Raw genomic sequence first — 21063 nt, forward strand, 5'->3', positions numbered from 1 at the left:
GTGCTTTAATTGGCAGCCCAAAGGTTCCCCTTGCTGTGGACATTGCTCCTTCAGTCTATAAAACAACACTGACGCTTTCCAAAGATGGCATAAATTATGTTCTCAAAACCAGCAGCTTTGCAGGTGACCTGGATGATTTAAACAACCCCCTTCCCTTACCTCAGGTAAACTCTACCTTTATGTCCAGAATTTGTCCAGACTACTCATCATGGACATTTTTTTTTTTTTTTGGTTATTATAAGGGTTGTCTTTCCCACCCTAACTAGTCAGTCGAAGACAGGGTAGTTAGGGAAGTGAGCTAGAGAAGTGACCATAACCTGGGTTTGTGACCAGATCCATTCCAGGGACAAAAAATCTGCTAGTCATAGAAGGCAACTTTTGACAAAAATGCTCACTTAGCGCCAGTCATGGTACTAACTGGTAACTTGTTCAAAGGGATCAGGGTGGTACAAAGATGATTATGTCTCTAATCAAGTTAGACAGGAGGCATCCCGGATTAAGGAGAGAGAGGCCTGGCTAGGGAGGCAGAAATGGGGACGTGTGGCTGGATGATATGTAGCCCAGTCTTCAATTTATCATTTAACGGATAAATAATTGTACTAAACACCAAAAAGCAGATATAACATTTAAACTGCCATTATCCTTTTCATTTCCATAGTAGGCAGCTACAATAAGGAAATAAGTTCAGAGAGATGGTTTTCCCAAGGTCACATCACCCTTTTCCCTGGAGCCTGGGTGCATTATGAAAACCTCTCTCAAAAACCCAGCACTGCAATTATTACCAGTCAGTCAGTGCTGAGATTAAGTTGAAACAACTGCCATCACTGGAGTATTTAAATAACAGTGGTTTGGGCCCACTTTAGGACAGAAATGATCAATCTCTTTCTATAGATTAGGCAACTGTAATTCAAAGAGGTAGAGAACTGCCCGGGATACAGCATAGAAATGGCTAGGCTACCAGACCCCATCTGACTCTATCCTGATCCCTTCCCCAAATCCTCCCTCTCTCATCTTAGCATCTTTCCATGACAAAAACACAGAGGGGTCAGTAGGAATATTGCTTGAATTTCCAAACCTACACACCTGATCACATGGTTATGTTTTCATACCTTCCTGATAACTGATCTTTGAGAATAGCTAGATTTCCCCATCCCCATATTTTATTAATTAAAAGGAGACATAATAGGAACCCTACTTTCTGCTCAATTTTTATATAAACCCAAAACTTCTCTAAAAATAAGGTCTATTAATTTTTAAAAATCTAAAATCAGTTACTAGCAGTGGTATACAATGAGTTTTTAGAATCATAGAATGTTACATGATAAAGATCACGTTTTCCAATTTCACTGTTTAATAGATGGGGAAAAAAATCCTCTGCCTTCCCACTATTACCACTTTCATCCAAATAGCCATCATTTTTTCCTGAACCATACGATGTCCTCTACCTCCCTACATCTGCTCTGCCTTCCCTCAACGTTCCCCTTCACACTGCCAAATCTTTTCCAACCAAAAATCTGATCGTGTATGGCTCTTTAAAACAAAAACAAAAACAAAAACAAAAAAAACCATTCGACAGTTCTCCATTGCCGTTATTGCTGTTACTGCCTGAAATCCTCAAACTGGTTCACGATAACCAATCCATTCTCTCATTGGTCCACAGTTACCCTCTCTTTATACTTTCTAAGTGCATTACCCTTTCATTCAGTTTCTTGAGAGTGCATTTTTTAAGTTTTTTTTTTTTTATTATTATTATTTTGCTGGTCACATTCGCTAAAACACATCACCTGCCATTTTCTCATTGCCATCACCTCCTATCTGAGAAAAGTGGCTTGTTCCAGGTCACAGGAGGCAGATGGTACCCGAATCTGTTTCCCGGCTCTTGACTTGTGCTTTCGTTCAGCACTGCTATTTCCCACTTCAAACCTCATTCCTTTAGAGAGTTTAAAACATTCCTCCAAGGAATCAAGGCTTCTCCAGGGCCGAAGGCTAGAGAGGCTACGCTTTTGCCCTAGGTTCTTCCCGCTGACACTAAAGGTTAAGAACTGGGTGGATTTCCACAACAGACCAAAACAAACAAACAAACAAACAAAAACAAAAAACCACACCATTACATATTGAAGCATACAAGCTATTATATATTTTCATAATATAGAACTTTAAGGTATAATAATCAACAGTGGCAAAATATTTCTGTCTTAGACATTAGTTTTTTTGTGAGATCCAACCTGTAATTGAGACCAGAGAAAACAGTATGGGAAAACAAATCCATGAGAACAGGATAAAAATACCATGAACAGCAAAATATGTCTGAGTATTTAAAACCGTATAGAAAAAATAAATTAGATGAACAATTGTGTAAATATAAATTAAAAAAGATGACATTCTTAATAAATAAAGTTTACTATTTACATTTTTATATATTGCTGAAAGACTTAACTTAGATCCATAAAAACACATTAAACAGGAAAAAAATAAAACCCAAAATAGGAGCAGCAAATTTATGCGCGTGAGGTACAGAAAAAGGATTGGAATCGTGTTTTGTTTTTGGTGTTCAGATTTTTTTTTTTCCTTTTTCATAGCAGGCCAGTAGAATTCTCATGAGAACAGATTTGAAGCACTTCAATGGAGAGTCATTTTTTGGTAGTTTCCAGAAGGTGCCAAACAGATTTCAACATTATAATAATTAGAAATACCCATAACAATTATAACAATAATAAAAAGGTATAATATGATACATAAATATGGAAGAGCAGTTTGTAATATGAATACATTTTCTCTAGACGAGATCACAGTTTTATTTTGTAAATATTACATTTAAGTATATATATACACACATATATGTACAACTATATATACATGTGCATATATATGTAAATTTATATTTATATATAATATCTTTATATAGATAGATATCTGCGGACAGGTTATTGATTATAGAGACCCAAGAAAGCAACTCAATAATTGTTCAAAATCCTCCTCAATGACTGCTGGTGTATAGTTTAAGAAGCCCGAGTTGTTGACACTCAGAAAGCTAGATCTTCTTTTAATGAAACACTCGATGTGAAATTTTAAGTCTGAGAAAAAGAGGTTTTAGGGACTCCCTTCCTCTATAAAGTTGGAAATGGCCTGGATATATTGAATAGACGACAATAATAAACTGACTTTTACACTGCAGGAAATCATTGGCTTTTAATCAAATTATAGAACTGGCAAAGGCCAGAATAAGAGTGGGGAAGGGGGTGTTAGGGGGTGGGTGGGAGGAATCTGATTTACCTAAGAATGAAATATCCCAAATACAAGCCTCTCTCTTAAGCTCCAGCTTTATTCCTTGAAATATCAAATGAACACTGTCTTAAAAGGCCAACTGGCCTGTTCATTCTCGAAAGGTAACCCACGGACCTTGCGTCCAGCCTTGGCTCTCACAGACGGCCACAGCCTGTTAAAACCTCAGGGCCTCACAATCCCCTGGCCGCCCGCTGTGAGGTAGGTAAGTAGTAGTATCTCCATTTTGCAGCTGGAGAAACGAGGCAAATGGAGAGGCGAGCTGATGACTTGTTCAAGATCACTGAGCCCACTACTGCCTGGAGTCAAGAACTGTAGGTTCTTACTCTAGGGGCAGAATTCCTCTCTTGGCTATTAAACATTTCTTGTAAAGATCAATCGGTAGGAATTTGGCAAAACTTGAATAAATTTTAAAACAATAGGCTTTTATTCATTCACTATTTAGTTTTTCTCTTTGCTTGGTTTATTTCATTTGTCAGAACCATGGGAATCACCTGTCTGGTCATGTAGCAGCTTTTTAGGAAAGTGGACTGACTGTGCAGTGTGATTCTAAGTGCAGTTTTTATAAAGCCCAGTGCTCTACTGGTAAATATAAACATTTTATAATGTGAAAAGCACGACACAATATGCCCCCTTAATATTTGGTAAAACCATTTGAAAGCCCTCCCACTCCCTAGTATCAATGATTGCCACCAAACAAATAGACAAAATGCTCCCCCAACAACAACTACATATCAAGGGGGAAGATGCCTTATTTCCTGGACCTACCACAATGTACAGAAAATAATAGCGGTATAAAATCCCACTCTATGTCGCCTGCTAGGAAATCTTTATGCTTGTATCTACCTACTCAGTCTGTAGAAAAAGTTTCCTTTAGGAAGCACAAAAATAAGTTTTGCGAAAAAAAATTCTTATTTTTAATCATGCATTTTGTTTCCTTTTCCTTGTCTTCTATGAATTTCTATCTGTACAGTTTTGTCACCATCAATTTCTTTTTTATTTTCTCACTTGAAGTAATTCCAAAAAAAAAAAAGCCCATAAAGCCTCTAAACTGTTAAATGTATGGTTTCTTTTCTTCCTTCCTTTCCTTTCTTTCCCCTTCTTTTTTTTCTCTCCTTTCTTTCTGTCTAACACAGGTAAGACCTATTACGAATCGACAGTTACAACCAAGTTAAATCAAACCTGGAAGGGAGGTAGCCGAAATCTGTCTCTAAGAATTATTTTCAACAAATAGCATTTAAGCATTGGCCAAGGTGGGAACGAGAACAAGAGAACAGTCTAGGCAGTGACTCGACACGCTGCAGGCAGGAGTAGCACCGCCGTCCCACTGTTTATGATCATTAATCACTCCCTTCCATCCAACTTAGCCACCAACATGGACTTCCCAAGGTCTGTCTTCCTGTAATAGGTGGTTGGCACAGAATCTGGGGGCCGAGATGGGTGGGTGGGTAATACAAGTCCTCTGGACAGGCAGGTAGGTTGTGGCTTGAAAAGGCTTCCCAAGAGAGGGCTCAGAGGAATGTCTACCTCATTTCTTCTTTCTTGCTGCTAACAGGCTAATACTTCCTCAGACCCAGAACTCTGCCTCCCCCCACCCAAGCGCTGTAGGGCCCCTCAGCTGCTGACAGACAATAGTGCTTCAGAGCTGCCTTCTTGTAAGTATTCCATTGTCCTAGACAGAGGATAATTGAAGGGACGAGACAGTGAGTTTCTTCCCAGGAAGAAAATGAAGCTTAGTATCAGTGCATTGCACAAATAGTGGAGCCTCTCCACTAAGGTTTGGGAAGCGCCTATTAATTGCACCCTCTGACCAGGCGCAAAGCTGGCTATCAATTAAGTAACCTCTTTTGCCCAATAGCCTTGGGAACTATGAATTTGTAACAGGTTTGAATGACAGTGAAGGGACTGGCTGGATCTTTGCTCAGAAGGGATCGACTCAATCTGTGAATCTGAAGGTAGAGGTCAGCCTCCAGGAAACTCTGCTCAGCTGGAGAGTGTGGCAATGCACAAGGGCTAGAGTGAAGGAAGAAAGAGGACGAGGGTCGATTTGGGGAAGCTGGTGAGATTCTTCTGTGGTTCCTGCAACCCTGCCATTAGCAATGTTGTCGTTGGGTCTCCAAGGCTTTTCACACTACGTAGTGGTGTAACGCCGGAACTTGGAGGGCTGACACGTTACCTTTCTTAGTTTGGGTCTCCTACCACCACACAGGATGACAACTCAACCAGGGCAAGAGAGAGGTCTTAAGAGTTGGCGAGAGTTTTAAGATCTGGAGATACAAAATGGGATCAATTCTTCTATTATTATAATTTTGTTACCAATTGGCCCTGGTAATCATAGAAAAAAAAATGCTGAATATAAATGAGATATGAGTTTTTAAGGAGGAAACACAAAGGATTTGATCCTGGCCTTATTGATGATGGCAGTCTCTCCATTGTGGAACTCAGTCTCAGAGTTTATAATATAGTACAAGCCACACAAAACTATCTAAGCACTGAATCCTTATCTGTGGGCACCTGTGCGAAAAGCACCTTAATATGTTTTTTAATGTAACAGACCACAGATGGCCAATAAATGTCTTCTCAAGTGTTTCTGATCAGCTGGCAATTGCTGCTGGGAGTGACCAGGTAAGAAGCTTTCTGAAGTTATTTTTGGTCCCCATGGGAAAAGGAGCTATAACTTGTCAACAACGCCTGCCTCAGCTGCAGGGATGAGGAGGGTCAGCACACGTGCTCGGTACTTCCCGTTCCTGTGCTTGACTTTGTTTCCATTGTTTGTCTTTTCTAGGCTTTCAGTGACTTGATTTATAGCAAACTTTATGTGACACATCGAGTTTAGACCCTCCTGTCACCTCACTCTCTCAGTGCCAGGTCTTAGAAATTATGTCGAACTTAACCATTCTCTCCACCTCATTCTGTATTCATCTCTACCCATATTGATCAAAAGGAGTGGACAGGTAACTGGCTGAAAAGAGGCAAAGAGGAGGACTCCAAAGAGGTGGAGGCTCCCACGTGTGTTTGACTCATTTACTCTTAACTTTTGGAGGCTGAACTAGGGAGAGAGGGAAGGGTTACCTAGCCACAGGAGTACTGGCAGAGGGAAGACTGTGGAAGCATGATCATGTTGGGTTGTTGGGGCCTGAGGCTGTAAACTCTGGGGCTTTCCTCTGATGACATCTGGAACACAGACTAGATCGGTCATACTCAAGTGAGGTCCTTAGGACCAGAGCCTGCTCTAGCCTGGAGGGGCAGGAAGGCTTGATTAAATAGTAACTCAAGAGTTCCTACAATTCTAACAGTCTCTGGATAGCCCCAACATGATAGAACTTTTAACACTGTTCCACTTGATTATAAAATCTAACACTGGCTTAGACATTCTGGACTCTCAGCGAGGGTTCTAGCATCTTAAGTCCCTCGGTTTTCTTCCAGGATGAGAAGCTCAATCATGGGGGACTTAACTTCTCACCATGTGGACCAATGAGGGTTTTTCTCTTGCAGATGAGCTAGGAAGCAAGGAGCTGTGGGGGAAATGTGGGTCACTTTTAAGGCAGAATGTTTGGTTGTGTGGGGTTTTTCTTAACCTAGTCCTACCATCTTAGGGTACTCAATGTATAGGATAGAGCAGCAGGAAACATAGCAGCAAATGTGGTCCCAAGGCAAGATTTGGGGAATGGGTAGGTTATGGAGGGATGGATATTATGGCCTCAAGCCTCAAGCAGGGGGCTGTTATAATACCTTGACATTGCAATCCTAAGCCATTTCCAGCTTGGCCTCGAACCCTGGAGTTGGGATAAATCCCCCATGGCAGCGGAAAAATTGGGGAGCTTTGTAAGCCTTGGATTCTTTACCTCTTCCTGGATCCTACTTCCCTAGAAGGTAGGTGATCAGAGACCATCTCACTTCCAATCCCAAAGGACCACACCATTGTGCGTGCCCTACATATTCCAAGCCTCAAGGTGTGAGCTGTCTTGGCATTGCAACACTTGGCCTTAGCAGTTTCTGCAACTCTTTCTCCTAAGGACAGTGTTGGCTAGGAGCTTGGGAAAGGAAAGACTGGCTTTTTTTCCAATCTCTCTCCGCTCAGTCTCCGAAACTGCCCTCACACAGATGTTTGTATGGGTGCGTGTGCATGCATGTGTACTAACCACAGACATGCACACTCCTACATACAGAACATGTTTCTTGCTGTGGCCGTGTGACAAATGGTTAGAATCTTAGGAGGCTCTGGGGCTACAAGCTGTATATGTGATCCATCTAAGACTCTGGGATGAAATTCCATTCCATCATTCAACATGGCGAGACTTGGTTCATGCATCCCCACAGTGAGTCCTTCCTGGGTAAAATTAAAGGCAGACCGGTTGGGTGCTAAGGATCCCTGGTGTGGGGAGGCCATTCCATTGAGCAGCTGACTGTGAAATCAATACCAAAGGGATGCGGGTCCTGGCGCTGGGAATTCTTTGACAGCCCTTTGTCCTTCCTTAGCCATGGCTGTATCCCCGGAAGTCTTTCCGGCTGTGTTCTTGGGCCTGGGGGTCCCGACAAGCACAGTCACTTTGTAGGTCACAGGACATAGGGAAGGGGGTGACCTGCAGAGAAAAAGAGAGGTGAATCAGGTATGTTATATCTGAAGCACTGACTTTCAGAAAGGCAGTGCAGGACAGGGGACAATCAATGCATTGTGGGGAGAGCAGATTCAAGTTCAAGCCATGGCTCCTCCAGCCCTATGACAATTTTTATCAAGGTCACATGGTCATTATCGTAACAGCTTCCATTTTTGGTGGTATTTATTATGTGCTAAACACTTTCCAAGTAGAAAAACACCAAACCCTTTGACAAATCTGCACGATAGATAGTAAAATGATTACCATTTCACAGATGAGGAAATTGAGGCTCAGACAGGGGCAAGCATTTGCCCAAAGTAATATGTGACAAATCTAGAATTTAAAGTAGGACAGTCGGCTACCTCCTCGGAGCCTCAGACCAGAATCGATTCACACAATTGTGCAAAGGAATGGTGAACTTACAGGACTGTCATAGTGATCAAGGGGAATAAAGGGTGTGTCTCTTTTAAGAAAGACACTATTGGTCATTTTGGTTTGGGGAGCCAGTGATGGAAACGACGACGGCCCAAGTCCGTGTCTCAGTAAGCTCAGAGCACCTTCCAGGGGACCTGACGTCCTCCTGGTAGGGATCATTTTGTATAGAGAATCTATGGAGTAGATTTCGGCATAAGAAAAAAAGACATACGATATGACGATCTGCCATATGTGCACATTCCAAAAACGGGAAATTAAATAAAAATGAAAAGTTTTTAAAATTCAAAACAAAGAGAAAGCGAGAGGCCTAACTAAGTCTCAGTTCCTGCTCCATTCCTTCACATGCTCTGTGTCCTTGGGTCGGCTTTCCTTTCTAGAAACGGAGAGAAAAGAGCCTAGCAGCACGAGCTAGCGTCTTCCCCACGCAGCGGATGACCTGAGTTTCCAGAGCACGGGGCGCAGCACCTGCCCGAGCCCAGCCTGGGCTCACGCAAGCAGATTTCACCTCATTGCATCATGCCATTTGCATATAACCTCCCCCAGAGGGTCCCCATCTGCGCAGATGGATTTAATGACCTCATTCGCCTCCTGCCTCTGCAGAGTCGCCAAGTGCTCACAGAGCCTCAGAGAGCATTTTTGTCTCTCTGGCTTGTGGACGCATTCTCTATATCTAACTTTTTTTTTTTCCTGCCTCTTTCTCCTCCCTCCCAACCTCTCTCCCTATCCTGCAATTTGGCAACAATTTATAATGTAGGAATGAACAAGAAGATTGAAATAAAAGCCCCAGCAGCTCGGTCACCTAATCGAGGTGTGATCTGGAGCATGTGACATCTTCTCTGAGCCTTAGTTAACTCATTCATTAAATGGGAATAGTGGAAGCGTACACCTCCCTGAGGTTGTAATGAGGGATACGGGAACCAAGTGAAGAAAACGCCAAGCACACATTGCCAGACATGTGCTCAGAGCCCAGCCATGTATATGTCGGTCTCGTTCGTTCTCACTTTCCAAGGCCCAAGCCATGGAAAATGAATGAATGCACGCGTGTTCGTTTCTCTTTCTCTGCGACCCTTCTCTTGCACGCATAGCTAGCGCATCTCTTTGTTTCCTGTTTCAACTGAAATGCACGGGAGCTCAGTGCCCAGTAAGCATCTCACTGCTGCGTCTTCCTTGCAGGGCCTGTCTTTCTGCTTATAATTACTTGCTGGTCCCTCTTTAGGACATTTTTTTTTTTTCCCCCAGCCTCCATGCCTTCATGGAAGCTGTGACTTCTAACCTAGAATATTCTATAACTTCTTCACTTCCAAGGGAAGCACAGCATGTTAGAACTGGGAAAGATATGGAGACAACCCTCGAGGCCAAGTGGGGAAACTGAGGGCAGAGCCAAGTCTAAATCTAACAACTGAGGCTGAGTGGGGAGAGTCGATCACGGGAGCTAGGAGGCCTGGGTTGGTGTCCTCACTTGCCTCACACTTGAACGATTTCGGGAAAATCCCTTCATTGCCATAACCCTGAGTTTCTATCTTTATAAAAGAGTGATTTTAAAAATGCCATATTTCATACGGCTGTGAGGTTCAAAGAAGAAGAAATATGCAAACGCCCCAGCACACGGCCTGACACTCAGGAGATGCCTAATGCTCAATACACATGTGCTGACTCGAATTTCCCAACGGCTCGTATTTCACCATCTGCGACACCTTTTCTGCCCATTGTCCCCTCCCTCCCACCTCGCAGACATGGGCAGCCTCTCTGTCCTCAACTCACCCAACCTTTTTCTGTCCCCTTCTCCTACCCTTGCCCACCTTCTACCATTATAACGATCCAGTTACCTCTAATGTCCTGTGCACAATTCTGCAACTCTTTGCCATTGGGCTCCATGACCCATTAGGGTCAGTTTCACGTCCGATTTAGCTCTCATGCCTCCTGCTGCATCTCACACAGGCAAACATTCAACAGATTCTATGTCTTAAAACAAGACCTAAGGTCCTTCCCACGAGATCCTTGCAGGATCTGATCTCAGCATCCTTCACGGACCTCACTCAGCTTCTTCCCCTCTTCTCCCCCTTCCTCCTCTCGCTCTTGCAGCTTATTTATTTATTGGTTCCTCGAGTACTCCAAGTGCTTTCCTACTTTTAAATCTTTAGCCATTAATGTCCTTCCACCCTGCTGCTCTTTCCTGGCCCACCCCTCTTTGTTGTCCAGGTCTTATTTCAAGTGCCACCTCATCCCTCATCTGCCTGATCAGTGACACTATCACCTTCATCCCAGAACACAGCATCTGATTGATTTCTATGCCCTCCTTGTACTAAATCACTTCATCACTCATATGCCAGCCCAGCCTGGGCAGGGACCTTGTCTGTTGCTGAACTGAGTCTTCACATACCACAGAACGGGTGTTCAATGAACCCATGAATGAAGGGACAAATGACTACATGAATATACAGGCAGAATACAGGTCAGGGAGCCTCTCCTCTTGTACTCACTTGTTGGGTAACTGTACAAGTTCCTTCACTCCTATGAGCTTCGGTTTCCCTAGCTGCACCTTAGGGTTTGATTTTAATGGTCTCTCCCTTTCCTTCTGTCTGAAAATCTTCCTCAATTTTAGAAAAGCAGAAGGCAACACCTTGGCCACATGGACCTGGAAATGCAGATTCTCTAATTACCCCGCCTTGCATGGGATTTCCCCTTGTCACACACTTGCTCCTGATGGAGGACCTACAACTGGGAAGAGAAGGCGGAGATGGCCAGCTCCATCCACTCAGCCAGGCGTTCTTAGGTCTGGCCCGGGAAAGACCAGGGAAGCTTGTTTGTACAGGTTCCCAGCAGTGAACACCACTTTATACACACACACAGAAACACACACACACACTGGCATTTCCTGAGGGCCTTGCACATGTCTGGTGATTTGCTGATTCTGTACAATCTCATTAAGCTATCGTCTTTTAGCTACCTGATTTGCAGATGGCAAAATAGAGGCTTCAGAATGTTATAACAAAACAAACCTGCCTTGATTCTCACTACCAGTCAATAAGTACATTATGCAGGATCCTAAACCCCACTCCAAACACAGAGAGTACTCAGCCAGTGAGAGTCAGGGGAAGGCACCGTCTCCACAACCAGGCGAGGCTGACTGCTGATCTGTCTTTTCTAATAGCAAATAACACCCCTCCCCCTTTTTTTAAAAAAATCACTTATTATGTGCTTGGCTCTGAAACACTCAGTGTGCGTTGTCTCACTCACTCTGCCCAACAACCCTAATAAGGCAGCTATTTTTACTATCCCTGTTTTACATCTTAGAGGAAACTAAGATGCAAAGAAGTGAGTCACTGGGCTGGCTTCTACATCCCTGTTTGTAACCATTCCTCCGTCCCCCAAATGGCAAGCAGAGTGGGAGTCAGGGTCTCCTTTTCACAGAGAAAGAAACTGGGACATGGAGAGAAGAGTCACGTCCTGATAAAGTCAGTTCTTAGCAGGATCTCCAGGTCCCCTGACTCCCCCAGCAGCTTCCCACCTCCTCCAAATGGCTTCTCGAGAAAACCTACCACCCACAGCACACACGCCTGTGGTGGCCAGCTTACATTTGGGATTCCCAGCACCATGTGGCTAGGCTATCCCATAAATGGCTTGGCCACCCACTCTGGGATTCTGTCAACAAGCCCAGGTCAATGACTAAAGGCCAGGTTTGTCAACTTTTTTCCTCTGGGCTGGAGATGTTGCTCAGGCACAGGGGTTTCTCTCTCTGGGTGAGCTGCCCAGGCTGACACCTCCATCTGAGTGTGTGTGAGCAGCTCAGGAACGCAGCCCAGGCAAATGCACCACAAGGCCCTGGCTGCAGGTCTCATCTAAGGCTGGATTCTGACTCAGAATCAAGAGGGAGATCACAAGCAGAGAGTATGCGCTGTGGGGAGCAAGAGACATCCTGTGCCCAAGGTCAGAAAACCTTGACTGTCCACCTCCCACAGTGGGACCTTGGACAAATCATTTTGCTACTCGAGTCTCAGGGTGTTCATCACATGGATGGAAATATTTAATGAGATCAAGTAGACCAAGGTGTGATGTTGAGGATGTGGACCCCTCGTAAGCTCCTTGAGCGTAAGATAGATTTGAGCCTGGCAGAAGGCATGCCACAGTCGATGAATACAGACGCTTGTTTAAATGTGAACAAGTAGAAGATAAAATGGAGGGAAAAAATGCCAGCAAAGAAAAGCACCAGCCTAGAAGGAGACTTGGGTTTGATTTCTTGCCCTCTTATTGACTTAGCATATGCTATTAAACAAGTTTCTTCCCTTTGGGGGGCTTCAGTTTCTCTATCTGTAAAATGGAGGTAATAACAGTCCTGCCACATAAAAGCATTTTGGATAGAGTATCAAATTCAAGTAAAGCACTTAGCACAGAGCACAGCACATAATACATGCTCAGTGGTGATGATGATGATGGTAGTGATGATCTTGACGATGCTGGTATTCGTGGTGCTGTCGATGTGGTAATAATGGCGGGATGATAATACTGACAACAATTACAATGATGATAACTTTAGGGCATGGAAGAGTTTGATTCCTTCATAACAACAAGCTAAAATGAGTAATTCATACATATGAAAAGTCGAAACTACATCCTACAGGAGTATTTCATACCACTGTAGAAGCCAGTGATTTGGAACAAGGAGGAATTAATTAGTTCAATTGGCTTAGCCATTTGCCTGTTATCTCTTACTAATCTTCTAAGTTAAGCACATCTATCACCTCTTCCAGGAAGCCCTCTAGGCTCTTCTTGGCTGGTTCAGTGCTTAAAAATCATCGAACAGCCCCATTGATCTCTAAGTAAAATTCAGATCCCCTGGCTTGGCTTATAGAAGCCTGCTCATCCCTCCAGGCTCATCTCTTGCCTCTTCCTCTCTTGCACTGTGCTCTAGCCACACTCAGGAAATTATAATTTCCTTATCACTCTCCCTTACGTCTGGGTCTTTGCGCACACTGCATCCTCTGCCCAAAACACTTCTCTCTCTCATTCTTTTCTCTGGTCATTGCCCTGGATGGTTCACCCGGGTAAGACCTACTGCACCTACTGCATGTCTCACCTCTGGTGTTGCCTTCATTGACTCTCTTTGCTTTCTGCACCTCCATTAGCACTTACTATACTCTAGATGCCTGACCACTAGCCCAGAAGACGTGACCTCAGCATGGCTGCAGCCAGGTTCGTCTTGCTCATGGTCCAGCACAGTATCTATCACACAGCATCGGAATGTGGGATACATGAGTGAGTACAATGAATGCACATTCTCACCCTCATGAAACTGTCATTCTAGCAGCGAGAGAGGTAAGGATGGCCAGATGATAAATAATAAATACATTTTATAGTCTGTGGCAAAGTGATTAAGTGTTGTAGAAGGGGAAAAAAAAAGGAGAAGCCAAAGCAAGCGTGCGTGGAAGCGCCAGGGGTGATGGAAGGTGGGCAAGCAGGGAGGGGCTCGCTGAGAATGTGACACTTGGGCAGAGACCTGGAGGGAGTGAGGGGGTGAGTCATGGAGAAGAATGTTCTCATCCAAAGGAACGGCCAGTGACAAAGCTGTGAGGTAGGAGAATGCCTGGCCTGCGCAAGGGACTGCAAGCGATCCAGAGGGCAGGAGCTAGGTGAAGGCGGGGGCTGGGGGCACCGATAGTGGGGGCCGAGGCCCGAGAGGCAACGAAGGCGGGCAGAGCACGTGAATGCCTCACAGGCCGTTGAAAGGACTGGTTTTACTCTGAGTAAAATGGGGGAGACACTGCAGGGCTTTGCCAAGGTGTACCACCATTTCACTTGGTTAAAAGGGACCATTCTGGTTGCTAAGTTGACATGTAAGAGCCTCTGATGCACATCGCTGACATCCAATGTCCAACGCTTTATCATGGTCACTCTGCTAAGAAGGCTGCTTTCCATCTAATGGTGTTGATTATCTTCCCACGTCTTATACAATCACTAGCCACCTTAGACCAATGGGCTACATTGCGTTATAACATCCTTCCCTAAGAAACTATGTTTCCACTTGAATTTAGTAAATTAATGTGGTAGCCATACACGTAATGTCATCTGCTGGGCATGCCATCCTGTGATAAGACTTGTTTCTAGGGTTGACAGCTTACTCTCCGGGTCCCAGCTCCGACTAGCCTTCAAGTTTACACTCAGCTGACTATCTCATTCAAGAAGCCATGTGGAGGAGAGTCCTGAGACGTGACTCCAATCCAAATATCAAGAAATGAAAACATAAGGTGAATCTGGCCTGCCCAAGGTCACAGAGCTAAGTCACAGGGTTGGACTACTCCCTCACTCCCCAGACGTCTTCCAGAGTCAGTCTCTCAGCAGCTGCCTGAATGACCATAATTATTGTTCCAGGCCACCACGCCTTAGAAAGTTTGGGTATGTGGAATGTGTTAAGGTGGTTTTCCCTTCCTCTGTTACACCCCCAACACATGCTTGCTTAGAATAATTCCAGTTACAAAGGAATACTTTTTGTTGTTCTTATTATAAAGGGAAAACTGCTGAAGCAACCATTCTGGAAATCTGCTCTGTATTCGAGACTCCTCAAGGCTCCAACAGGAAAATAATAATCTGACATGCTGAGAAGCTGGGTCCTGCCCCTTCCTGTCTGCCTTGCTCTGCAGACAGGTGTCTGGGTGAGAAACTGGTCACCCCTGTCAGACGGAGTTTCCTGCACTGTCTTGCTCTTGTCTGTCAGCCGGGCCCAGGTCACCCCACAAGGCAGATGTGGGAAACAGCTGGTGTCTGTAGAGACAACTAAGGGAGGGAGGGTGGAGGGATCAAGCAGACATCGTTCTGGGCCAAGTGATCAGGAGGCCCCAGCTCTGGGGACAGGGAAGAAGTTTAGGTGGAGAACTGGCAAGAAGAAAGTCTAGGAGAATGTGCTGAACACTTAACCCTAGACCACGAGTTCTTGTCCAGGACTCCAGCCCAGGAGGACTATGAGGCAAGAAGCCCACTTACCAGGGGAAGGGCAGAATGCAGGCTCACTGCAGCAAGGTGTTCAGAACAGGTATTAGAGGCAGGTGCTGGGTCTGAATCCCAGCTCTACCACTTACTGGCTCTGTGAACTTAACCCTGCTAAGCCTCAGTGGCCTCATCTATACAATGAGGAAAAAATACCCACAAACAGGACTACTGCGCTGGATGAAATGAGACATATAAAAGCAGTTATTAGCACAATGCTTGGCAAATATTAACCTCTTGATAAATAGTAGCTGCTATTATTTGTTTGAAGTCAGGAATGCTAAATCCTACATGCAGCTGTGTACAGAGGATTACACCTCTCTGAGCCTCAGCTGTCTACCTTATTGGGTGGTTTTGGAGTCTAAGTGAGATACCCATGGCCAAGTCCATACTACATGCTCAAATAATGGAATTACTCTGATCAGGAAGGCACATGAAGCAAATCTGCCCTATCTACAAGTTTCTGAGTGCCAGTCTAGATGCTTATGGTCAGAGAACCTCCCATGATCTGTGTCGGGGGCCATGAGTACAGGGCGAGACCAGCAGGTAAGGGCCGTGATGGGGGTGGGGGGTGGAAGGAAAGAATCTGGCCCCTCTCCTGCCCTGAGAGGCTTCATGCTGTAGAAACAAGACAAGACAATTTTCTGCTCAAGGGAAGTTGCTGTCTGGGACGTGTGGGATGGCTGGCCAGGCTGGGAGGCTCGGTTACTCCCCACTCCGTCTTTGCTGCTGGGAAAAGCTGCCTTCACTTTTGCCAAGGGAAGGAGTCCCACACCCAGGGTTCCTTGGCAGTCTGGGTTCGCAGCGAAATGTCTCCTACCAGAACTAGAAAGGTCATGCCCAGGTGCTCTGAGGACAAGGTCCTATCCCCACCTGCTTTGCTCTTCTGAGACTCAGCCCCATGCAGAAAAAAGAGATGGGCTTGTGAGTCAGACTGAAGTGGGTTCGAATTTGGGCCTCGGCACACGCAACTAAGAGAACTCAAGCAAGTCCCGTTAAGTACTCTGAGCCACAGCCGGTTCACGTCTGCCATGGGGGTAAGAGAATAGCTAACTGCCGGGGTTGAAATGAGGATTAAAGAAGATAACAGAAGTCAAGTGTCTACAGTGTCTGGCTTATACAGCAGTTCGCTTATGGGCATTTCATATTCTTATATATTTTCTCCACCTATCATCTCTATAAACCAATCTATTACAGGGGATCATTGGGCATGTACAAGAGAAAGTAGAGAGGTTTCAAGACGATGGAGTTTATGTAGAAGTTAGACTGGCAGATTTAAATGGTAGGAAGAATGACTAATTTAAGAAACCTCTGTACTCAGAAGTCAAGACTTCCAGGAATCTCGAATCTGAAGGAAGCCTCAAACACGTCTCAAAAGCTAATAACAATAGCCAAGCCATGCACACACTAAAAGAGGCCTTTGGGCTGTAATCCATAGGTCACACAGAGCTCCGATGGCTCTCTTCATTCTGCCCTACCCACCACGCACCCTCACCAGGAAAAGGCCTCCTCACGGTTCAGGTCTCAATACAAACGTCACTGCCTCAGGGAAGCGTCGCGATCCAGCCCCTCTCCCGCACTGCCTTTTCCACACAGATGACTCAGTGCACAGTTGTCTGAACGCTTATCTCATCGCATGAAGGAAGCTTGGCCCTCTGCATTCTGTAGGCTTGGCTGGGAGGAAGAACCATTTAAGGTGGAAGAAGGGGATCTTTTTAACACACACACGAAAAGTTACACTGATCACGGTGGGAAAGAGAAGAAGGAGGACTGGGAAGTGCATCTAGACCTGGCGAAGAGCTTCCCTCAGTAGAGAGGCAATCCCCATCCCAGGGCCTCGGAGCCCGGAATTGCTGCCGCTGGACCCAGCTCACACACAGAAAGTCAGAGGGCCACTGGGGTGTTTTCATTTGCACCTGAACCTCGATCTCATGACTTCATGTCCCCACCCAAACACTGTAGAAAAGGCAATCCATTTAAGGAAGTTTCCCATTAAAAATAAACTAGTCTTATTTCGTATGTTTTAGTATGTGAGTTATATACCGTTGCTAGGGCAGTTCTTTTACTTGGAGCTGCTCCTCCACCAACTGATCGTATCAGAGGAATAATGTGTCCTCATGGTACGCAAACTTCTATTTACGATACAAACTTCATTGTTCACTCTTCTAAAAGGCTGACTCCAACGGCATGAAATAGATACCATTGAACACGACCGTATTCACTGGGCAACAAGTATCAAAAGCCTTAAAAATGCTCACACCTTTTATCCTAGTTATTTCAATTCTCAGATGCAGCTGTAAAAATGATTCAGTGAAGATGGTCATTAGAATCATTACTTAACATTGTGAGAAACTGAAATAACCTGAAGTTAAAAACAAAAGTCAGTGGTAAATGCTTATGTAACTCATCATACATCACAACCATAGAAGAAGAAGAATATAGCAAAGTAGACAGCTAAGAAGCTTAAACTAATATCGGATAATTCTTATGTGTAATCTTTCCTGTGCTAAGTAAACAAGACAAAACGAGACACCGAACTGGAAATGCTGTGATATATAAGTGGGCACAAATACCCAATACTGTTACACAGAATGAAATACACCACACGCAAAGTAGTTATCATCCTTGGGTAGTAAGACAATCAGTGCATTCTTTTGTTATCGTCTACTCTCTGGATTTTCTTAAAAGAGGAATATAGTTTCATAATAAAATTCATTATTAGAGAATGACTTTTATTATCCTATACTTGAATAGAAAGTGTATACCCTTCAGCGTTTTATCCAAAAAAAATTAAAGAATAAAGGAGGAGTAGGCATGAAAAGTGTTGCCTCTACAGTACCAACCGATCCCAGAGAACCCCAGCATCCTTATCATCAACCAAAAGATGCAGTAACAGTCCTCCTATTTGAGTGAGTCCCTTGGGTCTTGCCCTATTCATTTTTGGGTCAAAGCATCTTTCCTGAAAGAACTAATTCTCTTAACGATGTTGCAATATAAAAGGACTTGGACAGGAATCCAGGAGCCTTGCTCTGTTTCCATCATTCACTCTACCACCTTGGATGAACCATGCCTTTTTTTTTCCATGGGCCTCAGGGTCCCCATTAATGAAATGAAAATTTTGGACCAGATAATCAGAGAGAGAGCACTCTCCAACTAAGATGCTCTGCTTCTCTCGTATCAGGAACATAGTTGTCTTTATTTAAAATGAGAAATTAGATCAAATGGTATTTGAAATCTTTCAGCTCAGATTGTAGGTGAGTATAAAAATAAAAAGTGTCCTATTTATTCATTCATCACAAGAATACTTATCAACTCATGTTGCCCAGGTTGACCACCTTTCTCCTAGCTCTTGGCTGGGGCCCCAAACTCTGGTCCCAGCTCTAGACAGGAAGAAAGTGGAGGTGCCCACTCTTCTGTGAGTGGCTGATATGCATGCGTCTTGGTGGAATGTTTTGGTTTTACTATACACAACTCGAATCACTCCCATTGCCTCCTAACACACAAAGGAAAAAATAACAACAAAGACCACATCCCCTAATTCTACAGGTGTGAACAACAAAAGAGTTTATAAAATGCTCTAAAACCAGGACTGACCTTGCTGGGAATGCCCCATCTTTCCTCTTCTCCTAAACTTTTGTTGGATCCCCCAGAAATGCACGTTCTCTCCAGGATTTTGCATGCCAGTTGCCTGACCCTGACATTCTTTTCCTGGCCACCTTCCCACTTCTTCTCCTCATCCCTCAAGTTTTAGGCTTGAATGCTGATCCCTCTGCAGAGCCTTCTCCAATCCCATGCCTGAGCCCTTACAGCACTCTGTTCCTCCCTTCTGAAAGTATGCATTGCACTTTTGTCTGCTTCCATATTTGACTCTAAGCTCTGAGCGTAAGAGACCACAACTGCAAAAATCATCCATGAGCCTCCACGCCCTCCTCAGGGCCCAGCACAGGCTATTAGCTTAACTATTGACTAAGAATAAAAAATACGATACAATGTAATACAGCTTGTAGGCGAGGACTGGCACAACCAGGACAATGGGTAGTCCAACACGTAGGCGTGATCTTGGCCCGAGAAATGGAGAGGTCTGTAGGAGGTGGCTGCAGATGGCAGGTGAGAGGCGGGGGGCACAGCCTACCTTTTTGGTCTTCACCGTGGATGCGCAGCAATCCCCACCATCGTAGTTGCAGAAGGCTCTGTTGTTGATGGCATCACAGTAATTGTCTCCCATGAAGGGCTATGTAGGGGAACAGAGGCAGGAAGGAAAGGCGCCTCGTTAGCATCCTGGAGTGAGTAGGGGGTGGCCTCTGTAATCATTTAGCTGGCTCTCTTTTTTCACAAACCTCTACCTGACTTCAAATCCCAACACCCCTTGGAACGAGTTAACACTTTTTATAACACCAATTATAAAGAGCTGTCCAGCCAAGTTTCCCCCAACTAAGTATGGTTACCCTGGTAGATACATTCTGTATAATAAAATACACATGAGTACATTAGGAAGCTGAATGCAAACTGCCCAAGAATTATAAAGGTCAAACATAAGAATCCACACAAATCTGGCACAATGGTGCGTGATCGTGGCTCCTCCTCGTCTAGCATGAGAGTACAGATGTACTTGATGCCACATGCTTTACACGTTTGTCTTCTTCCTTTGTTCTCCAAACAACATGTGAGGTAGGCATTGCTATTCTCACGTTACAGATGAAGACTCTGAGGCACTGAGCAAGAAAAGGATTCAGCCAAGATCACACTGGCAGAGGCAGAAGAATGATTTAAATCTAAGTTTGTTCCATATTTTTTTCTTTACCATTCTAGGCTCTATCTAGCACATATTGGTTTCTTTCTTTCTTTCTTTTTTCCCCTCTCTGTGATGCTCCAAGATGAGAAAAGATGCTGGAGTTAAGTCACTACTGACATGACCCCAGAGCTCTCTTAGGGGAAAGTCTGGAGTCTCTGCAACCCCCTAGCACTGGTATTTCCCTATCTTAGCATGTAGCAAACTGTCTTCTATGGTCAGTTGATATGCAGCTGGTCAAGACAATGAGCTCCTCAAAGACATGGGCAATCTCCAGTTCATCTTTGTCTCCCAGTCACCTAGTTTAATGCTGGGCTCATCTTTGGCACCTTAGAGATGTTCTTTGAAATGGAATGTAATTATATTGGCCTAGAGAAAAAGGCAGTTGCCAGGGCTTTAGAAAATCTGAATTCCAGTCTTCCAAATTTCAGCCAACCGGGTGGTTATTTGATAGTTTTGGTTAAGTGGTTATCTTCTCTGGACCTCAGGGTTCCCAGCAGTGAAATAAAGAGTCAGGGTTAGTCTACTAATTTCTCAAAGCAGTGAACATACCCTTCCTTTCTCCCGTCGAAGGCAATACTGTGTAACGCCGAATATATAGAAAGCAGATGAAAGTGGACCCCCTCTCATTAAAGTTCTGGTAGGGATCTCTAATGCTCGGTGACTCACTGATGGGAAAGAAGATGTCATCAGTTGGCTACAACTGCATCCCATCACGACCCCTTCCCATCCTGACTTCTTCATCCTACTCCAAGCTCAGAGGAAGTCTACCCTCTAAGGCATCCTTGGTTTTGGCACCTCTGCTCCCAGTTCATTGCGTCTTTGTGCCCCCAGCTCATGACGCCTGACACCATTTCATCACCGTCCTGTTAGTGTCTACAAAATAGATCTTAGCAAGCCAAAGCCAAACACAGGCAAAAGCTGTGCTCAGGTGTATGTGTGTGTGTGTGTGTGTGCATGCACGTGGCTGTGAGCATAAGT

The 21063-nt window shown here is 44.5% G+C and overlaps 1 protein-coding gene across 1 annotated transcript in view; it reads right to left on the reverse strand.

Moving 5' to 3' along the window:
* Positions 1-2107: 2107 nt before the first annotated feature.
* Positions 2108-21063, reverse strand: part of PAPPA (pappalysin 1) — a 221432-nt gene continuing 202476 nt past the window's right edge. Inside the window, exons 21-22 of the mRNA XM_016152350.2 lie at positions 19426-19524; positions 2108-7865 (exon numbers count right to left, since the gene is read on the reverse strand). Coding sequence (XP_016007836.2) covers positions 7758-7865; positions 19426-19524 — 207 coding nt within the window. The 3' untranslated portion in view covers positions 2108-7757. The remainder of the gene's footprint in view (positions 7866-19425; positions 19525-21063) is intronic.

The sequence above is a fragment of the Rousettus aegyptiacus genome, unplaced genomic scaffold, assembly GCF_014176215.1.
Source record: "Rousettus aegyptiacus isolate mRouAeg1 unplaced genomic scaffold, mRouAeg1.p scaffold_m13_p_3, whole genome shotgun sequence".
Taxonomy (NCBI): Eukaryota; Metazoa; Chordata; class Mammalia; order Chiroptera; family Pteropodidae; genus Rousettus; species Rousettus aegyptiacus.